Genomic DNA, 25,536 nt, shown 5'->3' on the forward strand with positions numbered 1-25,536 from the left:
GCTTTACCTTTTAGTTCTCTCTATTAGGTAGTATATATATTTTTTCTCTGGATGATTCTGTACATATGTTGAGTGTCTCTGTATCTGGTATGTTTGCGCAGTGCCGTTTTGAATTGTTATTATTTTTCTTGGCAAGTGGAATTCAGTAGGGGGAGTGTAACAGGGTTATATTGGTGATTACCCTTGCCACTTTATTGTTAAGCCAATGGGTTTTTGGTTTGAGTTTGTCTTGCCTTCACCTACTCAACATGGCATCTTATTGGCTGGTTTGCGTAGCTTGCTTACGAGGGGGATGTTCCAGTTAGAATCGTCCCAGTGAACAAGCACCAAACCAGCGGTAAGTTGTTGGTTGCAAAGCACTGTACATCAAAAGTGATTTTTATACTCTCAAATGATGATTAAAATGTACAATTTATATCAAATTGTTTGTAAATGTTATTCGAACATCACACATAAGATGCAGCGTTTTTTTGAGAATATTTGTTGTGCATTTTGTTGTAGAGAATTGCCGCCAGTACTAGCTAGCAACTTACTGTGTCTGGTGGGGGGGGGTTCATATATTTTGTACAGAGCGTGAGTGCAGAGTTGGATGGTGAGCCTTGCATTGCATGACGTGCAATTTTGTGCTGTTCATATCAGAATAAATCTACATTACTGGTGCTACATGTTGGAGTGCCGTGCCGATGACTGATTGTACACAACGCAAGAAGAGTACTGTTACAGTTGCATTAAGGAGAAGCATATCTCTAATTCCATGTGTAATACTTGTAATCTCATCAACATTTATGATGAGTATTTCAGTCAATTGATGGCGCTCTATGCAAAGTCATTGCATGTTTAGAACTACTGAAAGTAACGCGCCAATGTAAAATTAGATTTTTTGATATAAATATGCACTTTAGCGAACAAAACATACATGTATTGTGTAACATGAAGTCCTATGAGGGTCATCTGATGAAGATCATCGAAGTTTAGAGATTAAATTTATCTCTATTTGTGCTTTTTGTGACTCCTCTTTTTGGCTGGAAAAATGGCTGTGTTTTTCTGTACTTGGTGGTGACCTAACAATCGTTTGTGGTGCCTTCGCTGTAAAGCCTTTTTAAAATCAGACACTGTGGCTGGATTAACGAGAAATGTATCTTTAAAATTGTGTAAAATACTTGTATGCTTGAGGAATTTTAATTATGAGATTTTTGTTGTTTTGAATTTGGCGCCGTGCACTCTCACTGGCTGTTGGCGAGGTGGGACGCTACCATCTCACATATCCCAGAGAAGATAATGTATTTTTAATGACATTTTTACCACCTTTACTTAATTAGATGGCCAGTTGAGAACAAGTTCTAATTTACAACTGCGACCTGGCCACGATAAAGAAAAGCAGTGTGACAAAAAAACAAAGTTACACATGGGATAAAAGAAGTAAATAAAACAATAGAAAAATCTATATACAGTGTGTGCAAATGGAGTAAGGAGCCACGGCAATAAATAGGCCATAGTAGCAAAGTAATTGCAAATTTGGAAATTAACTGGAGTGATAGATGTGCAGATGATGATGTGCAAGTAGAAATACTGGTGTGCAAAAAAAAGTTTAAAAATGGGGATGAGGTAGGTAGTTGGATGGGCTATTTACAGATGGGCTGTGTACAGCTGAAGCGAGTGGTAAACTGCTCAGATAGCTGATGCTTAAAGCTAGTGAGGGAGATAAAAGTCTCCAACTTCAGCGATTTTTTTTTGCCATTCGTTCCAGTCCTTGGCAGCAGAGAACTGGAAGGAAAGGCGGCCAAAGAGGTGTTGGCTTTGGGGATGACCAGTGAGATATACCTGCTGGAGCGTGTGCTATGGGTGGGTGTTGCTATGGTGACCAGTGAGCTGAGTTAAGGCGGAGCTTTACATAGCAAAGACTTTTAGATGACCTGGAGCCAGTGGGTTTGGTGACGAATATGTAGCGAGGGCCAGCCGATGAGAGCACACAGGTCGCAGTGGTGGGTGGTATATGGGGCTTTGGTGACAAAACAGATGGCACTGTGATAGACTGCATCCAGTTTGCTGAGTAGAGAGTTGGAGGCTATTTTGTGAATGACATCGCCAAAGTCAAGGATCGGTAGGAAAGTCAGTTTTACGAGGGTATGTTCTGCAGCATGAGTGAAGGAGGCTTTGTTGCGAAATAGGAAGCCGATTCTAGACTTAATTTTGGATTGGAGATGCTTAATAATGAGTCTGGAAGGAGAGTTTACAGTCTAACCAGACACCTAGGTATTTGTAGTTGTCCACATATTCTAAGTCAGAACCGTCCAGAGTAGTGATGCTAGTTGGGCGGGCAGGTGCGGGCAGCGATCGGTTGAAGAGCATGCAATTAGTTTTACTAGCGTTTAAGAGCAGTTGGAGGCCACAGAAGGAGTGTTGTATGGCATTGAAGCTTGTTTGGAGGTTTGTTAACTTCTTATGGCTGAGATCCCGTTACCAGGAGCGATATAACAACAACCAGTGATAGTACAGGGCGCCATATTCAAAGGAACAGAAATCTCATAATTAAAATTCCTCAAACATACATGTATCTCATATCGTTTTCAAGATAATCTTGTTGTTAATCCCACCACAGTGTCCGATTTGAAATAGGATTTATGGGGAAAGCACCACAAACGATTATGTTAGCTCACCAACAACTCACTAAAATACACAGTCAATTTTGCCAGCCAAAGAGAGAGAAAAAGCACAGAGATAAAATGAATCACTGACCTTTGATAATCTTCATCAGATGACACTCATAGGACTTCATGTTACACAATACATGCATGTTTTGTTTGATAAAGATCATATTTATATCAGAAAATCTGAGTTTATATTGGAGCATTCCATTCACTAGTTCCAAAAACATCCAGTGATTTTGTATAGCCAGATCGTTTCAACAGAAATACTCATCATACATGTAGATGATAAAACAAGTTATACACATGGAATTATAGAAATACCTCTCCTTAATGCAACCGCTGTGTCAGATTTTTTTTTAAACTTTACGGAAAAAGAAACTCATGCAATAATCTGAGACGGCGTTCAGAACAATAGAAAAATAGAAAAATGTTGGAGTGAACAGAAACCAGAAAATACATGATAAATGTTTCCTTACCTTTGATGAACTTCATCAGAATGCAGTCCTAGGAATCCCAGGTCCAAAAGTTCCGTAACAGTAAGTAGAAACATGTCAAAGAATGTACTGAATCAATCTTTAGAATGTTGTTTACATACATCTTGAATAACGTTCCATCCAGAGAATTAGAATGACTTCAAATGACCGGTGGAACACAGGTCCTTCCCTTGTGAACGTGCATAGTGAAAGCATGGTCAACTCGTGGCAGTGGTGACTATTTCCTGTCTCATTCGACCCCCCTTCACATTAGTCATCAGACAAAGTTCTATTGACTGTTGACATCTAGTGGAAGGCGTAGGGAAGTGAAAACTCATCCCTATCTAGCTGTAATTTCAATGAGAGCTAGGTTGAAAATCTGCCACCCCCAGAAAAAAATCCAAACAGGAAGTGGAATTTCTCAGGTTTTTGCCTGCAATATGAGTTCTGTTATACTCACAGACATAATCCAAACAGTTTTAGAAACTTCAGAGTGTTTTCTATCCAATATTACTAATAATATGCATTTGTTAGCAACAGACTGAGGAGCTGGCCGTTTACAATGGGCACCTTTTCATCCAAGCTACTCAATACTGCACCTGCAGCCATAAGTTAACACAGTGTCCAAAGAAGGGCCAGAAGTATACAGAATGGTGTCAACTGCGTAGAGGTGGATCAAGGAAACACCCGCAGCAAGAGCGACATCGTTGATATATACAGAGAAAAAGTCGGCCCGAGAATTTAACCCTGTGGTACCCCCGTAGAGACTGCCAAAGGTGTGGACAACAGGCCCTCTGATTTGACACACTGTCCTCTATCTGAGAAGTAGTTGGTGAACCAGGTGAGTCAGTCATTTGAGAAACCAAGGCTGTTGAGTCTGCCGATAAGAATACGGTGATTGACAAGAGTCAAAAGTCTTGGCCAGATCGATGAAGACGGCTGCACAGTACTGTCTTTTATCGATGGCGGTTACGATATCGTTTAGTACCATGCGCGTGGATGAGGTGCACCCATGACCAGCTTGGAAACCGGATTTCACAGAGGTGAAGGTACGGTGGATTAGAAAAGGTCAGTGATCTGTTTGTTAACTTGGCTTTCGAGACTTTAGAAAGGCAGGACAGGATGGCTATAGGTCTGTAACAGTTTGGGTCTAGAGTGTCACCCCCTTTGAAGAGGGGGATGACCGCAGAAGCTTTCCAATCTTTAGGAATCTCGGACGATACGAAAGAGAGGTTGAACAGACTAGTAATAGGGGTTGCAACATTGGCGGTGGCTAATTTTAGAAAGAGGGTCCAGTTTGTCAAGCCCAGCTGATTTGTACGGGTCCAGGTTTTGCAGCTCTTTCAGAACATCAGCTATCTGGATTTGGGTGAAGGAGAAGCTGGGAAGGCTTGGGCAAGTAGCTGCAGGCGTTGCAGAGCTGTTGGCCGTAATGAAAAGCTTGTTGAAATTCTCGATTATCGTGGATTTATCGGTGGTGAAAGTGTTTCCTAGCCTCAGTGCAGTGGGCAGCTGGGAGGAGGTGCTCTTATTCTCCATGGACTTTACAGTGTCCAAAAACTGTTTGGCGTTAGAGCTACAGGATGCACATTTCTGTTTGAAAAAGCTTGCCTTTGCTTTCCTATCTGACTGTGTGTATTGGTTCCTGACTGCTCTGAAAAGTTGCATATCGCGGGGACTATTCGATGCTAGTGCAGTACGCACAGGATGTTTTTGTGCTGGTCGAGGGCAGTCAGGTCTGGAGTGAACAAAGGGCTATATCTGTTCTTAGTTCTTCATTTTTGAAAGGGCCATGCTTGTTTAAGGTGGTGAGTAAATTCCTTTTAAAGACCAACCAGGCATCCTCTACTGACGGGATGAGGTCAATATCCTTCCAGGATACCAGGGCCAGGTCGATTAGAAAGGCCTGCTCGCAGAAGTGTTCTAGGGAGCGTTCGACAGTGATGAGGGGTGGTCGTTTGACTTGCGGACCGTTAACGGATGCAGACAACGAGGCAGTGATCGCTGAGATCCTGATTGAAAACAGCAGAGGGGTATTTGGAGGGCAAGTTGGTCAGGATAATATCTATGAGGGTGCCCATGTTTACGGATTTAGAGTTGTACCTTGTGGGTTCCTTGATAATTTGTGTGAGATTGGGGGCATCTAGCTTGGATTGTAGGACGGTCGGGGTGTTAAAACCTCATGGGGATAGGGCTGTCTACTGCCCCGCTGGAGTAATTGCGTGCCCATAGTAAACATAATTTGTTTTTGTCAAAAGTTGCTAACATATGCAAATAAAAAATATTATTGAATAGAAAACACTCTAAAGCTTCTAAAACCGTTTAAATTATGTCTGTATGTAAAGCAGAACTCTAAGGGCAGTCATTCTCCCAAACTCTCTCTTGTGATCAGAAAAGTTGGCCCAACTTTGACGTCATCGCCCCCACCCTCCCAAGCAGTTACAGTTCTGTGAACAGTCTCTCTGCCTTCAGCGCGATCTCAGCTTTCAATGGGGCTTCTCATTGTGTGAATCGCTCGCTCACGAGAGTTTTGGCTGGCCGAAACCTTTCGGGTCACGCGAAAAAACAGGTCACTTTTATGCGCGCTCTGGTCAAGTCCTGTCTTTTTTCCAAGATCGATTAAACGGTGCCTGTGATTCTGTTCGTCCTCACGATTGCTGTACACCTTTATAACATGTTAAAGCTTGATTATGAAGTTAGTTTGACAAGTTTAATCGACATATAATATGTAAGTTCAACGTTTTGGTGCGCATCCACTTGACTTTTGGCTACATTTCAACCGAAATGTGTCGTTTTTGAGAACCGAAAGACACAGACTGCAAAACTAAACGCTGTTTTTGGTAAGTATAATTCCTTCCAGGTCTTTTGATGGAAGAACAGCAAAGGTAAGGGAATATTTATGTGGTAAATTTGGGTTTATGTGGACTCCAAGATAGAGGAGCCATAATGCTACTTTTTGAGCGCCGTCTCATAGTATAGCCTAGTGAACGAAACCTGTAACGTTAAAAATAAATGTAACACAGCGATTGCATTCAGAAGAAGTGTATCTAACTATATATATGTAGAACATGCATATTTAGTCAAAGTTTATGATGTGTATTCCTTGTTAGCTGACGTTATCTGCCAGAGCTATCGTCATTTCTCAGGACATTTGAATAGCATTTTTTGAACGATGCATCATTGTAAACAGAGATTTATGGATATATAATAATAATAATAATAATAATAATATATATAGCATATTATTGAAAAAAACATAAATGTACTGTGTAACATGTTATATTACTGTCATCTGATGAAGATTTCAAAAGGTTAGTGCATTATTTTTCTTTTAATCCTGCATTTGTTGATTGCATATTTTTTTCAACTTGGCTATGCAAATTAGCAGTGTCTTCGGTGGTGGGGTTTGACATAAATATGTGCTATGTTTTCGCCGTAAAACATTTTAGAAATCTGACTTGCTGGGTAGATAAACAAGGTGTTTATCTTTCATTTGAGCCATTGGACTTGTTAATGTGTGGAGGTTAAATATTTTTAGGAATATTTTTGCGTTCCATGCTCCACCTTCCAGCTGAACGTGGGGGGGGGTGTTCCAAAGTTGGAACCCTAGTCCCCATCAAGTTAAGCATATCCCAGTTTATGTCACCTAACAGAACGAACTCTGAAGATCGATGGGGGGCAATCAATTCACATATGGTGTCCAGGGCACAGCTGGGAGCTGAGGGGGGTCTGTAACAGGCAGCAAGTGAGAGACTTATTTCTGGAGATAATAATTTGTAAAATTAGAAGCTCGAACTCTTTGGGCAAGGACCTGGAAAGTATGATATAAATTTGCAGTTCTATCTTGACGGAAAATGTTGTAGATAGGGATGGAAATATCAGAATATTTGGTGGCCTTCCAAAGCCAGGATTCAGACACGGCAAAGACAGCAAGGTTGGCGGAGTGTGCTAAAGCCGTGAGTAAAACAAACTTAGGGAGGAGGCTTCTGATGTTAACATTCATGATACCAAGGCTTTTATGGTTACAGAAGTCAACAAATGAGAGTGCCTGGGGACACACAGGGCTTGGGTTAACCTATACATCACCAGAGGAACAGAGGAGTAGGATAAGGCTATCAGAAATGGTTGAATAGTGCGTTGGGAACAGATAATAAAAGGAGCAGATTTATGGGTGTGGTAGGAGGGATTCAAGGCATAATGTACAGACACGGGTATGGTAGGGTACGGGCACAGTAGAGATAAACCTAGGTATTGAGTGACGATGAGAGGTTGCATCTCTGGAGGCACTAGTTATGCTAGGTGAGGTCATCTCATGTGTGGGAGGTGGGACAAGAGAGCTCTCTGAGCCTGAGTGGGGCTAGGGGCTCCGCAGTAAAATAAAACAATGATAACTACCCTAAACAACAGAACACAAGGCACATTGACATTAGAGAGAGACATAAAGCGAGGCATAAAGCAATCACAGGTTTTGATTGGGAGAGCTAGCTAAGACAACAACTGGTAAAATGGCGATGAATGGGCAGAGAGGGTCAGTTAACTACACACAGGGCCTGAGTTCGAGGCTGAAGCCGACAGATAAACAAAATAAACAAAATGGAGTACCGTGATTAATGAACAGTCCAGCAGGCATCAGCTATGTACCCAAGTGATCATAGGGTCCAGTGAACAGCAATATATGAACCAGGGAAGCCGTTAGGTAGTCATTACTACGCTAGCCGGGAGATGCGCCTGGCTCGAGGCTAACTGGTGCTAGCTTCGGGACAAGGGTGTCACCGACGTCTGTCAAAGGCTGGTTGAGGGCACATCGGACGGAATTACGTCGACAGACCAGTCATGATGGATAGGCAGGGCTCCGTGTCGACAAAGGGTCCAGGCCAATTGGCAAGAGGTATTGTAACTGGAGTAATTTTGTTTGCTAGCCGGGAGATGCACCTGGCTTGAGGCTAACTGGTGCTAGCTTCGGGACAAGGGCATTAGCCACTATGGCCAATCCGGTGCAAAGGTCCAAAGCTTACGGCAGGAATGCGGTGATGTAGTGGCTTCTAGTCATCTTAGTGAAGAGTCTGGGAGGCATCAGCTGTGTAGCTGAGTGATCATAGGGTCCACTGAGCAGGCCGGGAGATGGGCCTGGCTCAAGGCTAGCTTGAGGCTGGGCCACTTGGTAGCAGCTAGCTAGCTGTGATTATCTGGTGTAATGGTCCAGAGCTTACGGCAGGAATACGGTGATGTAGTGGAGAAAAACAGTCCGATATGCTCAGGGTTGATATTGCGCTGTGCAGACTGGCAGGTATTATCCAGACTAAAAGCGGCTGGTGTCTGAGCTAAAAAGGTAAAGACCGCTAGCAGTGGCTAACAATGACTAAATAGCTAGTAGCTAACGGATCTGCTATTTTTTAGACCTTATAGTTAGAAGCTCCATCAGCAGCTAGCCATCAGAAGCTATCTGGTTAGCTTCTGATGGCTAGCTGCAGATGGAGGTTCTAACTATAAGGTCTAAAAAATAGCAGATCCGTATCATACTGGGTGAGGCGCCCGCACTGTTGATTCTGAAGGCCTGAGGGCAGATTTTAGACCCCTGGCAACTCATGATGGCTGAATATGATTGGATAAAAGATCTAACATAAAGACCAGCCCTCCAAATCTCAACCTGGGGCTGGAAGCAGTGCAACCAAGAGGAAAGCTATGAAATGAAGAGTATACAGTGGGGCAAAAAAGTATTTAGTCAGCCACCAATTGTGCAAGTTCTCCCACTTAAAAAGATGAGAGAGGCCTGTAATTTTCATCATAGGTACACTTCAACTATGACAGACAAAATGAGGACAAAAAAACTAGAAAATCACATTGTAGGATATTTAATGAATTTATTTGCAAATTATGGTGGAAAATAAGTATTTGGTCAATAACAAAAGTTTATCTCAATACTTTGTTATATACCCTTTGTTGGCAATGACAGAGGTCAAACGTTTTCTGTAAGACTTCACAAGGTTTTCACACACTGTCGCTGGTATTTTGGCCCATTCCTCCATGCAGATCTCCTCTAGAGCAGTGATGTTTTGGGGCTGTTGCTGGGCAACACGGACTTTCAACTCCCTCCAAAGATTTTCTATGGGGTTGAGATCTGGAAACTGGCTAGGCCACTCCAGGACCTTGAAATGCTTCTTACGAAGCCACTCCTTCATTTCCCGGTCGGTGTGTTTGGGATCATTATCATGCTGAAAGACCCAGCCACGTTTCATCTTCAATGCCCTTGCTGATTGAAGGAGGTTTTCACTCAAAATCTCACGATACATGGCCCCATTCATTCTTTCCTTTACACGGATCAGTCGCCCTGGTCCCCTTGCAGAAAAACAGCCCCAAAGCATGATATTTCCACCCCCATGCTTCACAGTAGGTATGGTGTTCTTTGGATGCAACTCAGCATTCTTTGTCCTCCAAACACGACGAGTTGATTTTTTTACCAGAAAGTTATATTTTGTTTTCATCTGACCATATGACATTCTCCCAATCTTCTTCTGGATCATCCAAATGCTCTCTAGCAAACTTCAGACGGGCCTGGACATGTACTGGCTTAAGCAGGGGGACACATCGGGCACTGCAGGATTTGAGTCCATGGCAGCGTAGTGTGTTACTGATGGTAGGCTTTGTTACTTTGTCCCAGCTCTCTGCAGGTCATTCACTAGGTTCCCCCGTGTGGTTCTGGGATTTTTGCTCCCTGTTCTTGTGATCATTTTGACCCCACGGGGTGAGATCTTGCGTGGAGCCCCAGATCGAGGGAGATTATCAGTGGTCTTGTATGTCTTTCATTTCCTAATAATTGCTCCCACAGTTGATTTCTTCAAACCAAGCTGCTTACCTATTGCAGATTCAGTCTTCCCAGCCTGGTGCAGGTCTACAATTTTGTTTCTAGTGTTCTTTGACAGCTCTTTGGTCTTGGCCATAGTGGAGTTTGGAGTGTGACTGTTTGAGGTTGTGGACAGGTGTCTTTTATACTTATAACAAGTTCAAACAGGTGCCATTAATACAGGTAACGAGTGGAGGACAGAGGAGCCTCTTAAAGAAGACGTTACAGGTCTGTGAGAGCCAGAAATCTTGCTTGTTTGTAGGTGACCAAATACTTATTTTCCACCATAATTTGCAAATAAATTCATTAAAAATCCTACAATGTGATTTTCTGGATTTTCTTTCTCATTTTGTCTGTCATTGTTGAAGTGTACTTATGATGAACATTACAGGCCTCTCTCATCTTTTTAAGTGGGAGAACTTGCACAATTGGTGGCTGACTAAATACTGTTTTGCCCCACTGTAACTCTTACTCTGGGGAATAATTGAATATCTATTTGTGGGAAAATATATATTTAAAAAAATATATATTCTGATGATGTTTAGGCCAGCAGAGAAGGCCTTGCTGGCCCTGACGGCCCACCACTGGACTATAACTACTGTTCCCTGAAGGAAGGAAACTAGATACAACATACCGTTAAATTCACGCCTCGCTGGAAGCCCTGCCTTCCACAGGTGATGAGCGTGAGGCTGGGATTTATTTCTTAAATTGAATACGGCTCTTCAGCGACCCAGGAACGGGTGGGGCCAAACAGGTGTTGTACCTCGTTTCCCTCCTTCAGGGAACAGTAATTAGGTTAGGTTCTAATTTTTCAGAGAAAATAACTCACGGACGCTAGAGAAGCTTAATCAAGTTGAATTATTCCCAAAGGGTCGTTACCACTTTAATTCAGACAAAAACATGTTATCACCTTCACAAGTATATACATTTGGGAGAACAAGTATTTGAGACCCTGCCGATTTTGCAGGTTTTCCTACTTACAAAGCATCTAGAGGTCTGTAATTTTTATCATAGGTACACTTCAACTGTGAGAGACGGAATCTTAAACAAAAATCCAGAAAATCACATTGTATGATTTTTAAAGTAATTAATTAGCATTTTATTGCATGACATAAGTATTTGATACACCAGAAAAGCAGAACTTAATATTTGGTACAGAAACCTTTGTTTGCAATTACAGAGATCATACGTTTCCTGTAGTTCTTGACCAGGTTTGCACACACTGCAGCAGGGATTTTGGCCCACTTCTCCATACAGACCTTCTCCCGATCCTTCAGGTTTCGGGGCTGTCGCTGGGCAATACAGACTTTCAGCTCCCTCCAAAGATTTTCTATTGGCTTCAGGTCTGGAGGCTGGCTAGGCCACTCCAGGACCTTGAGATGCTTCTTACAGAGCCACTCCTTAGTTGCCCTGGCTGTGTGTTTCGGGTCGTTGTCATGCTGGAAGATCCAGCCACGACCCAATTTCAATGCTCTTACTGAGGGAAGGAGGTTGTTGGCCAAGATCTCGTGATACATGGCCCCACCCATCCTCCCCTCAATACGGTGCAGTTGTCCTGTCCCCTTTGCAGAAAAGCATCCCCAAAGAATGATGTTTCCACCTCCTTGCTTCACAGTTGGGATGGTGTTCTGGGGTTATACTCATCCTTCTTCTTCCTCCAAACACGGCGAGTGGAGTTTAGACTAAAAAGCTCTATTTTTGTCTCATCAGACCACATGACCTTCTCCCATTCATCCTCTGGATCATACAGATGGTCATTGGCAAACTTCAGACGGGCCTGGACATGCGTTGGCTTGAACAGGGGGACCTTGCGTGCTCTGCCAGATTTTAATCCATGACGGCGTAGTGTGTTACTAATGTTTTTTTTTTAGACTGGTCCCATCTCTCTTCAGGTCATTGACCAGGTCCTGCTGTGTAGTTCTGCGCTGATCCCTCACCTTCCTCGTGATCATTGATTCCCCATTGATGCCCTCTTGCATGGAGCCCCAGACCGAGGGTGATTGACCGTCATCTTGAACTTCTCCCATTTTCTAATAATTGCGCCAACAGTTGTTGCCTTCTCACCAAGCTGCTTGCTTATTGTCCTGTAGCCCATCCCAGCCTTGTGTAGGTCTACAATTTTAGCCCTGATGTCCTTACACAGCTCTCTGGTCTTGGCCATTGTGGAGAGGTTGGAGTCTGTTGGATTGAGTGTGTGGACAGGTGTCTTTTATACAGGTAACGAGTTCAAACAGGTGCAGTTAATACAGGTAATGAGTGGAGAACAGGTGGACTTCTTAAATAGAAACTAACAGGTCCGTGAGAGCCGGAATTCTTACTGGTTGGTAGGTGATCAAATACTTATGTCATGCAATAAAATGCAAATTAATTCCTTAAAAATCATACAATGTGATTTTCTGGACTCTCACAGTTGAAGTGTACCTATGACAAAAATGACAGAACTCTACATGCTTTGTAAGTAGGAAAACCTGCAAAATCAGCAGCGTATCAAATACTTGTTCTCCCAAATCTATACGCCACTTTGGACACTCCTTCTCTCCAATCCTTACATCTCCTGGTTCCACAGGAAGAGGGTGACAGGATACTAAACCCTTATTACTCCCTTCAGGGGATCTGACCTGACCTCCTGCCCTTAACCCCTCCTTTGCCTAATCAACAGATGTCCATCCGCTTCCCCTAAACCAATCCTGTGATCTCCTATCCACCCAGCACATTCCACAGTCACTCTGTCTTTCTACAGATCTCACTCCTTTATATACTCTGTGTCTGAACTAGCATGTCTTTAATATCTCAATGTTCAAAGTTTATAATCCAACAATAGTCATAAAGTTACACTCCCTTTCAGTCGGTCAACTTCAGTAAAACACATTATGCGAAAATACAATCATTCCCCATGCCGACCAAAACGGATACTAAATTAAACGGCCCCGGGCAGACCACCCAGACCTTACCCCGCAAGATGCGTCAGTTTTGTCAATTTATAAATGACCCTTTGTTTGAAAACTCCTGTCAATGTTGAGTAAGGACGCACATCTAATTACGCATATAGAAGTAGGACTAGTCTACCTGGCCTGAGTGCAAATGTAGGCCTATAAATGTGCCCATTTGGGGATGTCTGATAGTATCTCTGTCTTAACGCACCACCACTAATGAGCTGTGGAGCTTCTCAAAGCAAATGTTTCTTCACCTCAAACAGCAAGCAAACTAAGTCTAATCAAAATCAATTGCATACGAAAATAGTTGCTCCATGTATTTTCTTAAAATATTTCCACTCGGCATGAAAGGGAAAAATGTAATGCTCCAGTGGAAATGTCATAAAATACCTGATTACTTCTTATCCTTTGCACAAATAGCCCGACAGCTGTTTCTGTCCCGAACTCACTGGTGCGGAAACTCTGAGGGCCCAGAATATTTTATACAATGTTGCAAGTTTGCTATCACAAGTTTCAGAGGACCCAGTTGATAGTTGATACAATGTTTCAAGTTTGCTGTAGACAGGCCATGTGCAGCAAATGTGATTTCTAGGATATTTTCTACCTGCAGGCTGCAATGTTTTTATTTGTTGGCTTTATGTTGGCTATTTTTACATAGTTGGCAATGGCAATAAAAGTTCATTTTAAATTTGTATAATTTTCATTTAGATTTAGATAGAATATAGATTATTCACAGGCAATGATTTTGATATACTATTATAAATTAAATGAAACTGTTCCATGAAAATGTGCATATAAAAATCATAACTGGTAGATCGGTAGAAATGGTAAGATACATTGGCACTCCAACTGGAAAAGGTTGCGACTGGTGGTGTAGTCAATTTTTGAAAACTTCAGGAGCAGAACGGCAGTCGGGAGGAGTTTTTCTCCCTCTGGTCAGGTTAAATTGATGACCGGCTCCTTATAGTCAGGTTAAATTGTTTTACGCTGCTGCTACTCTCTGTTCATGATATATGCATAGTCACTTTAACTGTACATACTACTTCAATTGGCCTGACCAACCAGTGCCCCCGCACATTGGCTAACCGGGCTATCTGCATTGTGTCCCGCCACCCGCCAACCCCTCTTTTACGCCACTGCTCCTCTCTGTTCATCATATATGCGTAGTCGCTTTAACCATATGTACATACTACCTCAATCAGCCCGACTAACCCGTGCATGTATGTAGCCTCTCTACTGCTATTTTTCACCTAATACCTTTTTTTTGCACTGTTGGTTAGAGCCTGTAAGTAAGAATTTCGGCGCCTGTGACAAATAAACTTTGATCTGATCACAACCGGCCGTGATGGGAGTCCCATAGGGTGGCGCACAATTGGCCCACTGTCATCTGGGGTACGCAGTCATTGGAAATAAGATTTTATTCTTAACTGACTTGCCTAGTTAATCAAAGGTTACATTTTGTTTTTAAATAACAAAATAGTGTTTTATGACAAAATGTTTTTTTTTTTTTACAAAGACTTTGAGAAAGGGCATAAAACAAAGGTTTCAAACCAATTCATGAATGTAATTGAATCTAGGTATGTTTTCGCCAACACCTTATAACTGTTACGCCAAGATGTCTGAACTTCTTGACGAGGTCGCTAGGTGTTGGGTTAAGGTTGATACAATAGCTTTCTCTATGAATTTGAGAGTGGTTACTGTTAGTGTTTCATACTGGAGAGGGAATGCAGATCAACAACGCTGGACAGAGTAGAATCAGGTGTATCAAAAAAGGCAGTTTATTGGTCAAAGATATCTTGTTCTACATCGTGCACGGATCTAGTTCATATAACCCGATGAGGGGTCAGGTGAAAAAGAGACCTTATTCAAAGGTTACATTCATTGTTATACATATAATAAAGTAGGTGGAGTCTTGTCGTTTTGGTCCTCTGACTGGTCACAAAGAGTTGGAGGCGGACCTTGCTCTAGCCAGAGCGGGCCCCATTGGTGCATAGCAGAGTCTTGTTCTCTGAGCTCCCTTTGACCTGGACTGAGATGTGGTAAGGTGTGTGTGTTCATGCAAGCAAGTATTTGTGTGTCAGGAAATCTGATACAGGAGAGCAGAGGGGGTCGTGAAAGAAGAGAACAGAGGGGGTCAGTTTTATGGCTGGGTGTATGTGTTCTTGCGATGGAATGTCTTTGTTTCCTGGGGTGGTAAGACAACAGAGCTGAGGGGATAGTGTTAGGGGGGGTAGTTTTATTGCTGGCTGTGTGAGCTAGTTCCTGTTTTAGCAGGGGTATGTGAAATGACTTGAGTCAGGCGGTTTGGCTTGGCGCTGTATAATATATGAGCTATGTGTATGAATGTTTACATATATATATATATATAACAAATCCCCCTCTTCACGTCTACTAGACGTGAAAACTATAATGCAATGTTAGTGGTTGCATTCGTGGGTATACATAAGGTGGTGCTTCTAACCTTGTCTGGTGTGCATGGTGGGTCTGTAGGTGTAGTGCTACGTTTGGTGCGTGTGAGATTGAAGGGAGTGGTGCTAGGAATGGTATCAGGGATAGGGGTTGGGGTGAGAGGGGTTGATGCTTTAGTATGTGTTTGTTGTTCTATTAACCATGTGAAAGTTCCCAGGGACACCCCAAAGATCAGTAGGAATATCACAAACAAAGGGCCAGATATCCCCAGCCCCACCCAGGGAGGGAGTAATGTCCCTCTATCTGGGCGAGGTTCCTTTTTCAGAGGAGGCAGAGTTTGATGCCGCATCACCTGAGTAAGGAGTGTCTTCATTTGGAATCGAATTTAGGCCGCTCAAATCAGCTCTGACTTCAGTCAGTGTTCTGGAAGGAGTTGGGGCTGGGGTGCAATGTGTAAGGTGGTGCCAAGGTGCGCCTGATTTACCTTTGACCTGGACTGAGTGTGAAGTAACCTCCTTCACTTCGTACGGTCCAGTCCACCTGGGTTCCAGCCACTTTCTCTTGTGGACTTTTAACCCTCACCCAGTCACCCAACCTTTACCTTCAGTGGTTGCGTGTCCCCCGGCACACTCCCCCTCCTGGACCTTGTGAACCTGGGTAGAGAGTGCTGCAGAGAGAACCGTCAGTTTTTTCACATAATTAGACATTACAATTTGTTATACATCAAGGTCGGGCATATGACCTCCCTCCCTTGGTGGACCAGGCATGACTCTTAGCCATCTTAGCTTTCAGCTTTTGGGTTAACGTTCCACCAGATTTTGGGACCGGGAGTGGTACACAGAACCAAATCTGTGTGTTATGCCAAATCTTTCTTCCACCTGTCTCAGGTGTTTGTTCAATGTGAGCCATTTGTCAAATTTGATTTGTCTTGGGATGCCATCCCTGGGTATTAGTTTGGTTGGTAGCCACTTAACGACTGACCTAGCATCCCCCTTCGCTGTTGGTATTGCTTCTACCCATTTGGAGAACCTATCTACCATAACTAGGAGATAGCGTTTGCCTTTAGATACATTTTCGGGGCCCATGTCGGTGTAATCTATACTAATATCCTGAAAACATGCATTATGTAATGGGTATGAGCCCCTTGGTGTTTTGATATGGTTTCTTTAGGTTGTGGCTGCCACTAATGTTGCATTTAAAATAAATCGTCGTCATAAACTAAGTCAGTCATATTTTTATGTGAGGGTGCCACCAGATGTGCGAGACTTTTTGAAGGGTCTTTAGTTTGCCTTCGTGTGTGTGGCAATGTACTTCACGTAAAAGTTCTGGGTCCATCAGTGTGAACTGCTCCATGGGCATAGGCTGAGTCTGTATAGATATTCACAGTCTTTCCTTTTCCTCTGATGAGGGCCTGCGTCAATCCGATGATTTCAGCAAATTGGGCAGGTGCTGGTTGAGGGATGATGGCTGATTGAAGGGTGACATTACGAGGTGAGCTGTTTTTTCAATAGCTTTTGCTACTGCAGGAACGTATCTGGAGCATGTTGTCTGTCCTACCTCAATGTGGTCAAGTTTGGAAGAGTAGTACATCAAGACCCTTCTCTCCCCCTCTTGTTTCTGGAAAAGGATGGATGAGGTGAATCCTTCCTTTTCAGAAACATCCAAATGGAACTTGTTCTTGTAGTCAGATCTGCTGCCACTGATAGATCTGTTTTCAGGAGTGCTATGGCTGTTAATGCTTCAGCCGTCCAGGCCAGGGGTGCATGGAGGTTCCTTGATCGTAGGATGACCGGTGCTGCCACCCCCTCTGGGCCACACACAATGGTACAACACCTGATAGGTGGGGTCAGGTGCATCATGTCTTCGTCCCAGTCTTCAGTTCAGGGGCAGTCATCAGTTTCTGTTGCATTGAGTGTGCAATGGATCTCAGCTTGGGGAGTCTTGTATGGGTGCAGAGTGTAGATTTGAGCTGTCCGTTGGTTGAACTTAAACTGGATGTGAGGGGTGGTAGGCCCTGTGGGTAGGCATTTTAGCCAGTATACTTCTTGGGTGTCAGACAGCGTGGGCGTCGGCTGGAGTGGCATCATCATAATTCTTGCTGGGCGATCAGGTGTTGAAGAGGGAGGGTTGGTGGATACTTCCACTCCACTTTCAGTAGTATGTGAGAGAACTTGATAGTAGAATAGGTGCATCCTGTGTCTACCAGGAACTGATGGGGGACACCCTCAACTTCGCACATCATTGTTGATTCAGTGTGCTGTTGAAAGTTTTGTCTCTCTTCTCCTGCTGTGAGTGGTGGGCATTTTTATGGCCAGGGCATGGTGTTCCCTGCCATGCCTTGGAACTGTGGGTGGTTGTAATCTTGCTGTTGCTGCTGCATGTGGCTAGATTCTGGGTGGTTGTATGCTGGCTGTTGCTGAGGACCTGGGTGGTTGTATTGAAAAGGGGGAGGTCCTCCTCTTCCTCTCCATTGCAGTTGGTGCGGGGAGAGTGGTTTCGTGCAATATCTTGCATAGTGACCGGGAATTCCGCAGTTATAACACTGGTAGTTTCCCTTTCTGGGTTGTCCAGTGTAGGGACCTCGTTGAGCCCATTGTGGCTGTTGTTGTTGCATGATATACTGCTGTGGGGGAGGGTATCGGGGTGGTTGGGCCCCCCTAGTGGCAGTGAGTGAGGCTGCCTGCTGTTGGATCATCTGAGAGACAGTCTGTGCTATTATCTGAGTGATATCTGGCTGTTCCCCTTGGTCTTGAGTTACTTCTGCAATCATTTGTTTTTTAGGTTTCTCACCTTTCTGTGCCTCTTTTAGTTGAAGCTTCAAGAGTTGAATTTGGAGGGACTGGACCTGGCTCTCAGCTTCCCCTCTTTTCTTGTTGTGTTGGGATACATGGTGGTGCACATGCGTATTGAATTGGGTCAGAGGAAGTGCAATCAGCCCCACTGTTCCTCTGAGCTTGGTTTTTACATCTCCAGGACACCCGTTCACCACCATTTCCTTCCACATGCTGAGTGTGGTGTCTGTGTGATCGAATGGTTCTTCATGGACCGATCTCCATGTTGTCTTAGCTCTGTCCAGGTATGCTGCAGGTTGCTCACCTGGGTTGATTATAAAGGAGGATAAAATGGCATGGTTTCTTTCTGTAGGGTACGCTCTCCGTAGAACTTCCCATAATCTAGTACGGAAGTTGTCTATGGGGAGTGTTGGGGCCCGCCATTCAAGGCCAGCTGCTGTCATGAGGGCCTCCATGGTTCCGTGATCAGTGGCTCTTGCTAGTAGTGCTTTCATGTCTCCTAGGCAGAGTTGCAGGCCTGATGTAAGAGTCTGCAGTTGGAGTAGCCACGCTGAAGCTCCCCCATGTAAGCTAGGCATCTGTTCCATCAAGGTTGTTAAATCAGTCATTTTCCAGGGCTGGTACTCCAAAGTGTGTGCATCACCAGGTGTCGGTCGCAGGGGATACTGTCCTGCCATCTCCTGCTCTCTTCTATCAGCGATTCTGGAGGACCGACGGGGTGTTTCGGACCCCATTGTTTCAGTGACTTCGGTTACTGTTCCTCTCATTATGCCGTCCACACGATAGGCATTGTTATCTTGGTTAGCCATAAGCTCCCTGAGTTCCTTAGCTCGATCTATTGATGATTGCAGCAGCTCCTGCATCTTAGTCACGTTTGGAGCTCCCATCGGTGCTGGGGTGAGCACCATGTCAATATCTTCTTCGTTTTCGATATCCATGTTCTGATGACAGTCCTCCCTATCCGTCTGATAGAAGTGGTTTGAATCTAATCTTGTTTGTAGGTGTCCTCTGGTTTCAGAGGTGAGAGAGTTCACAGAGGAGCATTGTGGTCTCCGTTCCTGGGGGAGACCTCCTGCGCCTGGAGTCCCGGTTTCGAGCGGTTCACATACAATATGGCCACCCGTTATCCCCAGTGTCATTTCCCCTTTTAACTCCCCTTGGTCTAATCTCAGAACTGGAGCCTGTATTGCGGGAGGTGCCCTGGGCAGGAATGGGTTGTTACCGTGGAATGGGTTGTGTGACGGGCTCCGGTGATTTTGTCCCTTTGAGTATGGCGGGGGCTGAACTGCCTCCTTTGTCAATTGTGGATATAGTGAGGGAAAAACGACCGCAGGGGGAGCCGTGGGCAAGTCCTCAGGCGGAGCTTTAACATCCCCCGTTGACGCAGAAGCCACACACATCATATCTGGTTTGTTTTTGGGCTGCATCCTCCTACAGACTTCTATAGCCCATGTTCCTACATTCAATTCTGCTTCTGCCCGCATTCTCTCTCTAGTCCCTTCCTTCTTGAACCAATGAGCTTTGTTCCTCTCTGTCTCACTTGCCGTTGCTTTCCCTGCGTCTTCCAGTAGCTTTTTCTGCATATCTTGGAGATTCCCCCCTGTAGGGGGTCCCCCGCTAAAATAACCTGCTTGCGTCCATTTTAACCGTAATCCTTTCCACACTTTCTCCACTTTCTCATACTGTTCTTTACCTCCCGCTACATGAATTATACTCTGATCTAAATATTCACTGAATCCGAGTTTGGGCGTGGTGGCTGCAGACATTTTTATCTAATTCGTCTGATAATGTGTATAATGCGTTTATCTAGGTTTTAGTCAGTCCTTTGTGTAGCTTATTTCTATCTTTGTATACTCAGCCCGTCTCTGTTCGAGACCTGGGAATGTACTGTATCGCTAGCTCAAAGTTGTCCCATATGCACCCCCACCCTTGGTCAGATTAGTAATGTAGCGGCAGTTACGTGTGTGCCTCTCCGGCAGTAATTTGAATTTGTTCAGTGATTTTATTCAAGTATTTTCTAGAAATGATTCGGCGATTTCCTTTTGGAACAATATATCAGTGAATATATGCGGTTCTATAACAATCGTCAGAGTAATTCTGGCCCTGTAGGAAATATAGAAGAACTCAAAAAATGTTCTGCGACGTATTTAAACACTTTCTGTAAATAATTCAGTAACTGCCTTTATGAACCTATATCAGTAAATTTGAGCGATTCTATAGCAATTGTCAGAATAATTTTAAACTTTAGGCAATATCAACAGGAATGAAAAAAGCGAAAATCTGTGTTTTAGCCCGGCGGCTGTCAATCAAAGTTGCACGGCCATTCGACTACTAAAGTAAGCTTTGTCTATCAGCACGTGTGCATAATAGCCCAGTTACGTATCCCAACCTAGCGGTTTACTCCGCGACAAACGTTTCTCTCAATTTAATTTCCCCGGTCTCAAAATCATGGAACGTAAACTCTGGTTAATATGTTTTCTCAATACTACAGTCATTCATACGAAATTCACATAGAATTTCCAACATTCATAATCGTGTCCTTTACATGTTAAAACACAGCCTCTGCTTTCCCTCACCTCTATACACAACCCAATATATATATATATATATATAATTAGGACAGTTTTCTATGCAGATTTCAGAACAAACAGGGTCCCGAAGGAATTTAACATATTGGTCAATCACGATTCACACATTCCTATTAAAATAACTCAGTATAGTCCAATTTATCAAAAATAAAAAATAAATCTTTTTTTTTGTTGTTGTCTTTATACAAAACAAGATATCTTTAATCAATGCCTTAGGTTCTTATGTAAAAAAATAATTTGGCAACGATTCATACTCACGCTCAGTACTTTCTGATCAAAATTTGGTTTAGACTATAATACAATATGCAGATTTCGATTTAACAGGCTCTGCTCACCTTTCAAGTAGAGCGCTCCGATCAGATTTCCTGAGGCAAGACGAATAGCTGGACAAGTCACTCTTCCGTCTGATTTTGAGCCGTGATCAGTTTCGTCCTCTCACACTAATTTATCATAGATCGAATCCAGGAATAACCATCCTCATGCTACCATTTTGTTAGTGTTTCATACTGGAGAGGGAATGCAGATCAACGACGCTGGACAGAGTGGAATCAGGTGTATCAAAAAAGGCCGTTTATTGGTCAAATATATCTTGTTCTACATCGTGCACAGATCTAGTTCATATAACCCGATGAGGGGTCAGGTGAAAAAGAGACCTTATTCAAAGGTTACATTCATTGTTATACATATAATAAAGTAGGTGGAGTCTTGTCGTTTTGGTCCTCTGACTGGTCACAAAGAGTTGGAGGCGGACCTTGCTCTAGCCAGAGCGGGCCCCATTGGTGCATAGCAGAGTCTTGTTCTCTGAGCTCCCTTTGACCTGGACTGAGATGTGGTAAGGTGTGTGTGTGTTCATGCAAGCAAGTATTTGTGTGTCAGGAAATCTGATACAGGAGAGCAGAGGGGTCGTGAAAGAAGAGAACAGAGGGGGTCAGTTTTATGGCTGGGTGTATGTGTTCTTGCGATGGAATGTCTTTGTTTCCTGGGGTGGTAAGACAACAGAGCTGAGGGGATAGTGTTAGGGGGGGTAGTTTTATTGCTGGCTGTGTGAGCTAGTTCCTGTTTTAGCAGGGGTATGTGAAATGACTTGAGTCAGGCGGTTTGGCTTGGCGCTGTATAATATATGAGCTATGTGTATGAATGTTTACATATATATATAACATTACATTTCTTTCTTTACCAAACCAAGTCTCTGGGCAGCCATTAAGTTGCTGTTTAAAAAATCCATACATCAATCAATCAACCAATCTGTAGTTCAAACACTGTTTTGTTATAAATGATAGGGTTGGACAAATGTAACTACTTTCAAATTCATAGACAGACCTATGGATGCAAGGACTGACCATCCATGATACTAACATTATAGTTTTAAGCATGTTGAGGCTAAACAGTGTTGATTTACATTGTTTCTTGGCATTGGAGTAAGAAAAGCTTATTTTGGGTTCTGATGGGGTACAACAGTAGAACTAAGCTCATGAGGCATGTGTTATATTCATCAAGAATCAATGGCTATAAATAAATAATTTAAGATTCACAATATGGATGTAGCAATTGTAAATTTCCCCTTTAACACCAAACATCAGTTCAACAACTGCAGAGTTTGAGCCACTGTATTTAAGACAGTACATACGAGGAGAGAGGGGTACCCCTACACAGAACTGAACTGGATCAAAGATGGCAGACAGAAATACCAGGAGAGAACAGGTGTGTGTAGCTAGCTATCTAGCCGATCTGTGTAATGAACCCAAACGTTTGGTATACATATTAGAACCTATCAGAACCTAGCTATGAACCTCAGCTATCATAGCCAGTTGTATCAACTTCAAAACAGCCGGAATGACATTATTGAAGCCTATGGATTGAGTAGAATATAATATCATGTTGTTACCAAGGATGCAAGATTTATATACATGTAGTTATTACCATACATGAGATCCCCACATTGTAGCCTGTACATTTAATATATTCACTGATCATGTACTCTACCTTGGCAAATAAAGGTGCTGTTCAGGTATGAATGTCTTTGAGATTATTTTTCAGTCATATCCAATACCAGGACTATCAAATTCCAGTCTTTGAATGATGCTGTGTCTGCATGTATGTATTACAATTATACACTTCAACAGTGTTTACCAATCTTGGTCCTGGGACATCAATGGTTACACATTGTAACTAATAGACTAGAAACAGGATTTACCTAGTTAATTCATATATACAGAAATATAATGTTCAAAAACACTACACCACACTCCCTATGCATCATGTAAATACTCTAAAACCGGTTCATCACAATATCTAACGTCCTTCATCTGCATTGATCTGATAAACACAGGATAGGTGGAGTATTTCATCACATTACACTTCATTTCAACCAGTAGAGAATGTGAAACGCTTTATTGAAAAGCTCATTATCCAAATGTTATAAATACAAGTTCAATCTGGACTTCAATGCACATCTGTTGTGCATTATAAAAACAGAGGAAGAAAGAGGAGGTGGAGAGAGAGATGTAAAAGACAAAGGGAAAGAGTTAAGCTCAAATGAGCAGGGAAGGCAGCACATGATTAATGAATCACAGTGCTACATAAATATTCTTTCAGTTCATCACAATTACATAATAGTGTCTCTAGTCGGCCCAAAGGTTATCTTAAAAGCAGGTGAGGTGGCGATGATGGGACTGGGGGTTGGCATCCTCTCACATCAAAACATGTCTGCAGACGAGAGAGAGAGCATGTTTAAGCGTTGCATTTTTATTTTTTATTCTAACATTGTTAGTCATCAATCAGGACGTGAAATGCAAAACTGACCTTGGATCATTAACTCTGGGACTACTGCATCTCAAATCAAATTTTATTTGTCACATACACATGGTTAGCAGATGTTAATGCGAGTGTAGCGAAATGCTTGTGCTTCTAGTTCCGACAATGCAGTAATAACCAACAAGTAATCTAACTAACAATTCCTAAACTACTGTCTTATACACAGTGTAAGGGGATAAAGAATATGTACATAAGGATATAAGAATGGTGATGGTACAGAGCAGCATAGGCAACAGTAGATGGTACCCAAACAAGGGTATATACATATAAGATGAGTATGTAAACAAAGTGGCATAGTTAAACTGTTGGCTCTGTGATACATGTATTACATAAGGATGCAGTCGATGATATAGAGTACAGTATATACGTATGCATATGAGATTAATAATGTAGGGTAAGTAACATTATATAAGGTAGCATTGTTTAAAGTGGCTAGTGATATATTTACATCATTTCCCATCAATTCCCATTATTAAAGTGGCTGAAGTTGAGTCAGTGTCAGTGTGGTACAGAGCAGCATAGGCCACTCAATGTTAGTGGTGGCTGTTTAACAGTCTGATGGCCTATGAGACAAAGCTGCATTTTTCAGTCTCTCGGTCCCAGTATTTGATGCACCTGTACTGACCTCGCCTTCTGGATGATAATGGGGTGAACAGGCAGTGGTTTAAAGTGGTTGATGTCCATTTGATGATCTTTATGGCCTTTCTGTAACATCAATGTTAGTGGTGGTGTAGGTGTCCTGGAGGGAAGGTAGTTTGTCCCAGCGGTGATGCACCTGTACAGACCTCACCTATCTGTATTTCAATGTAAAGGCATCTCTTTAATAATACTTCCTTATAATATAAACGGACCTGGAGGGATCATTAACTCTGGGACTACTGCATCTATCTGTATTTCAATGTAAAGCATCTCTTGAATAATACTTCCTGTTGACCTGACCTTGTGACCTCTCACCTCTGATCATGCTGTGCCCTCTACGTAGCCAGTTCAGATGCTAGCCAACTAGCTAGCTCATTTAGCAGCTCATTTGAGTTAGTCTGCACTGTAACTAGTTATCTAATAATACATAGTTTTTTTTACATTTTCAAAATCTATTTACTTACTTACTTGAATAGGTTCTCCCAGCCATGTGGACAATTGGAAATTGTATTTTTGATGTTTTCAGTGTATTTTCAACGTTTTCAGACAATGGATTAATCGCAATAAAAAAATAGTGCACTAACATTACACAAAGTGAACTCAAGCCTGACAGCCCAAACAAAAACCCAAATTCTCAGTCAAAGACATAAATCATAAGACAGTCTCTCTATTCTCTCATGTGATTTCAGGTCCTCTGACTGGGAAAATGTATTTTCACAATGAGAGCAGTGGTATGTCTTCTCCTGTGTATTAGTATGTTGGTTAAGGCTTTTCTCCTGTGTTTTCGCTCGTGCTTTTTCAGACTCCCTGACCACCTAAAACTCTTTTCACACTGGGAACATTGGAAAGGCTTTTCTCCTGTGTGTATTCTCTCATGTGTTTTCAGGCTTACTTACCACCTAAAACTGCTCCCACACTGCCATGTTTTAGGCTGAGCAGAGCTCTACAATAATATATAATGTCATGTTTATAGGTTGAGCAGAGCTCTATAATAATACATAATGTCATGTTTTAGGCTGAGCAGAGATTTATCATAATGATGTTTATAGGCTGAGCAGAGCTCTATAATAATAGATAAAGCATGTTCCTGTTTTTAAGACAGTACTTACTGGTTTTCGTCTTCTACTCCTGTTCTTCCTTCAATGTGACAGTTCTCTCCCTCCTTCACTCCAAAAACTACATCCTCCTCTTTCTTTTCCTCTTCTTCTTTTACAGTAACATCCTCTTCTTTCACTCTGAACGCGTCTTCCTCTTCTTTCACTGAAACGTCTTTCTTTTCTTCTTTGTCTGTAACAGCCTCACCCTCTACTTGTTTTTTTACTGTGACATCCTTCTCCTCTTTCACGACAATGTTCAGTCATAGAGTTTCTTTCTCCGAGCAGCAGACCCCCTCTTCTTT

At 42.7% G+C, this 25,536-nt stretch overlaps 1 protein-coding gene across 1 annotated transcript in view; it reads right to left on the reverse strand.

Moving 5' to 3' along the window:
- Positions 1-14,650: 14,650 nt before the first annotated feature.
- The window catches only part of LOC127914390 (uncharacterized), a 238,331-nt gene continuing 227,445 nt past the window's right edge, over positions 14,651-25,536 (reverse strand). Inside the window, exon 2 of the mRNA XM_052490195.1 lies at positions 14,651-23,390. Within this exon, the coding sequence (XP_052346155.1) occupies positions 17,610-19,862 (2,253 nt within the window). The 5' untranslated portion in view covers positions 19,863-23,390 and the 3' untranslated portion in view covers positions 14,651-17,609. The remainder of the gene's footprint in view (positions 23,391-25,536) is intronic.

The sequence above is a fragment of the Oncorhynchus keta genome, chromosome 32 (genome assembly GCF_023373465.1).
Source record: "Oncorhynchus keta strain PuntledgeMale-10-30-2019 chromosome 32, Oket_V2, whole genome shotgun sequence".
Classification (NCBI taxonomy): domain Eukaryota; kingdom Metazoa; phylum Chordata; class Actinopteri; order Salmoniformes; family Salmonidae; genus Oncorhynchus; species Oncorhynchus keta.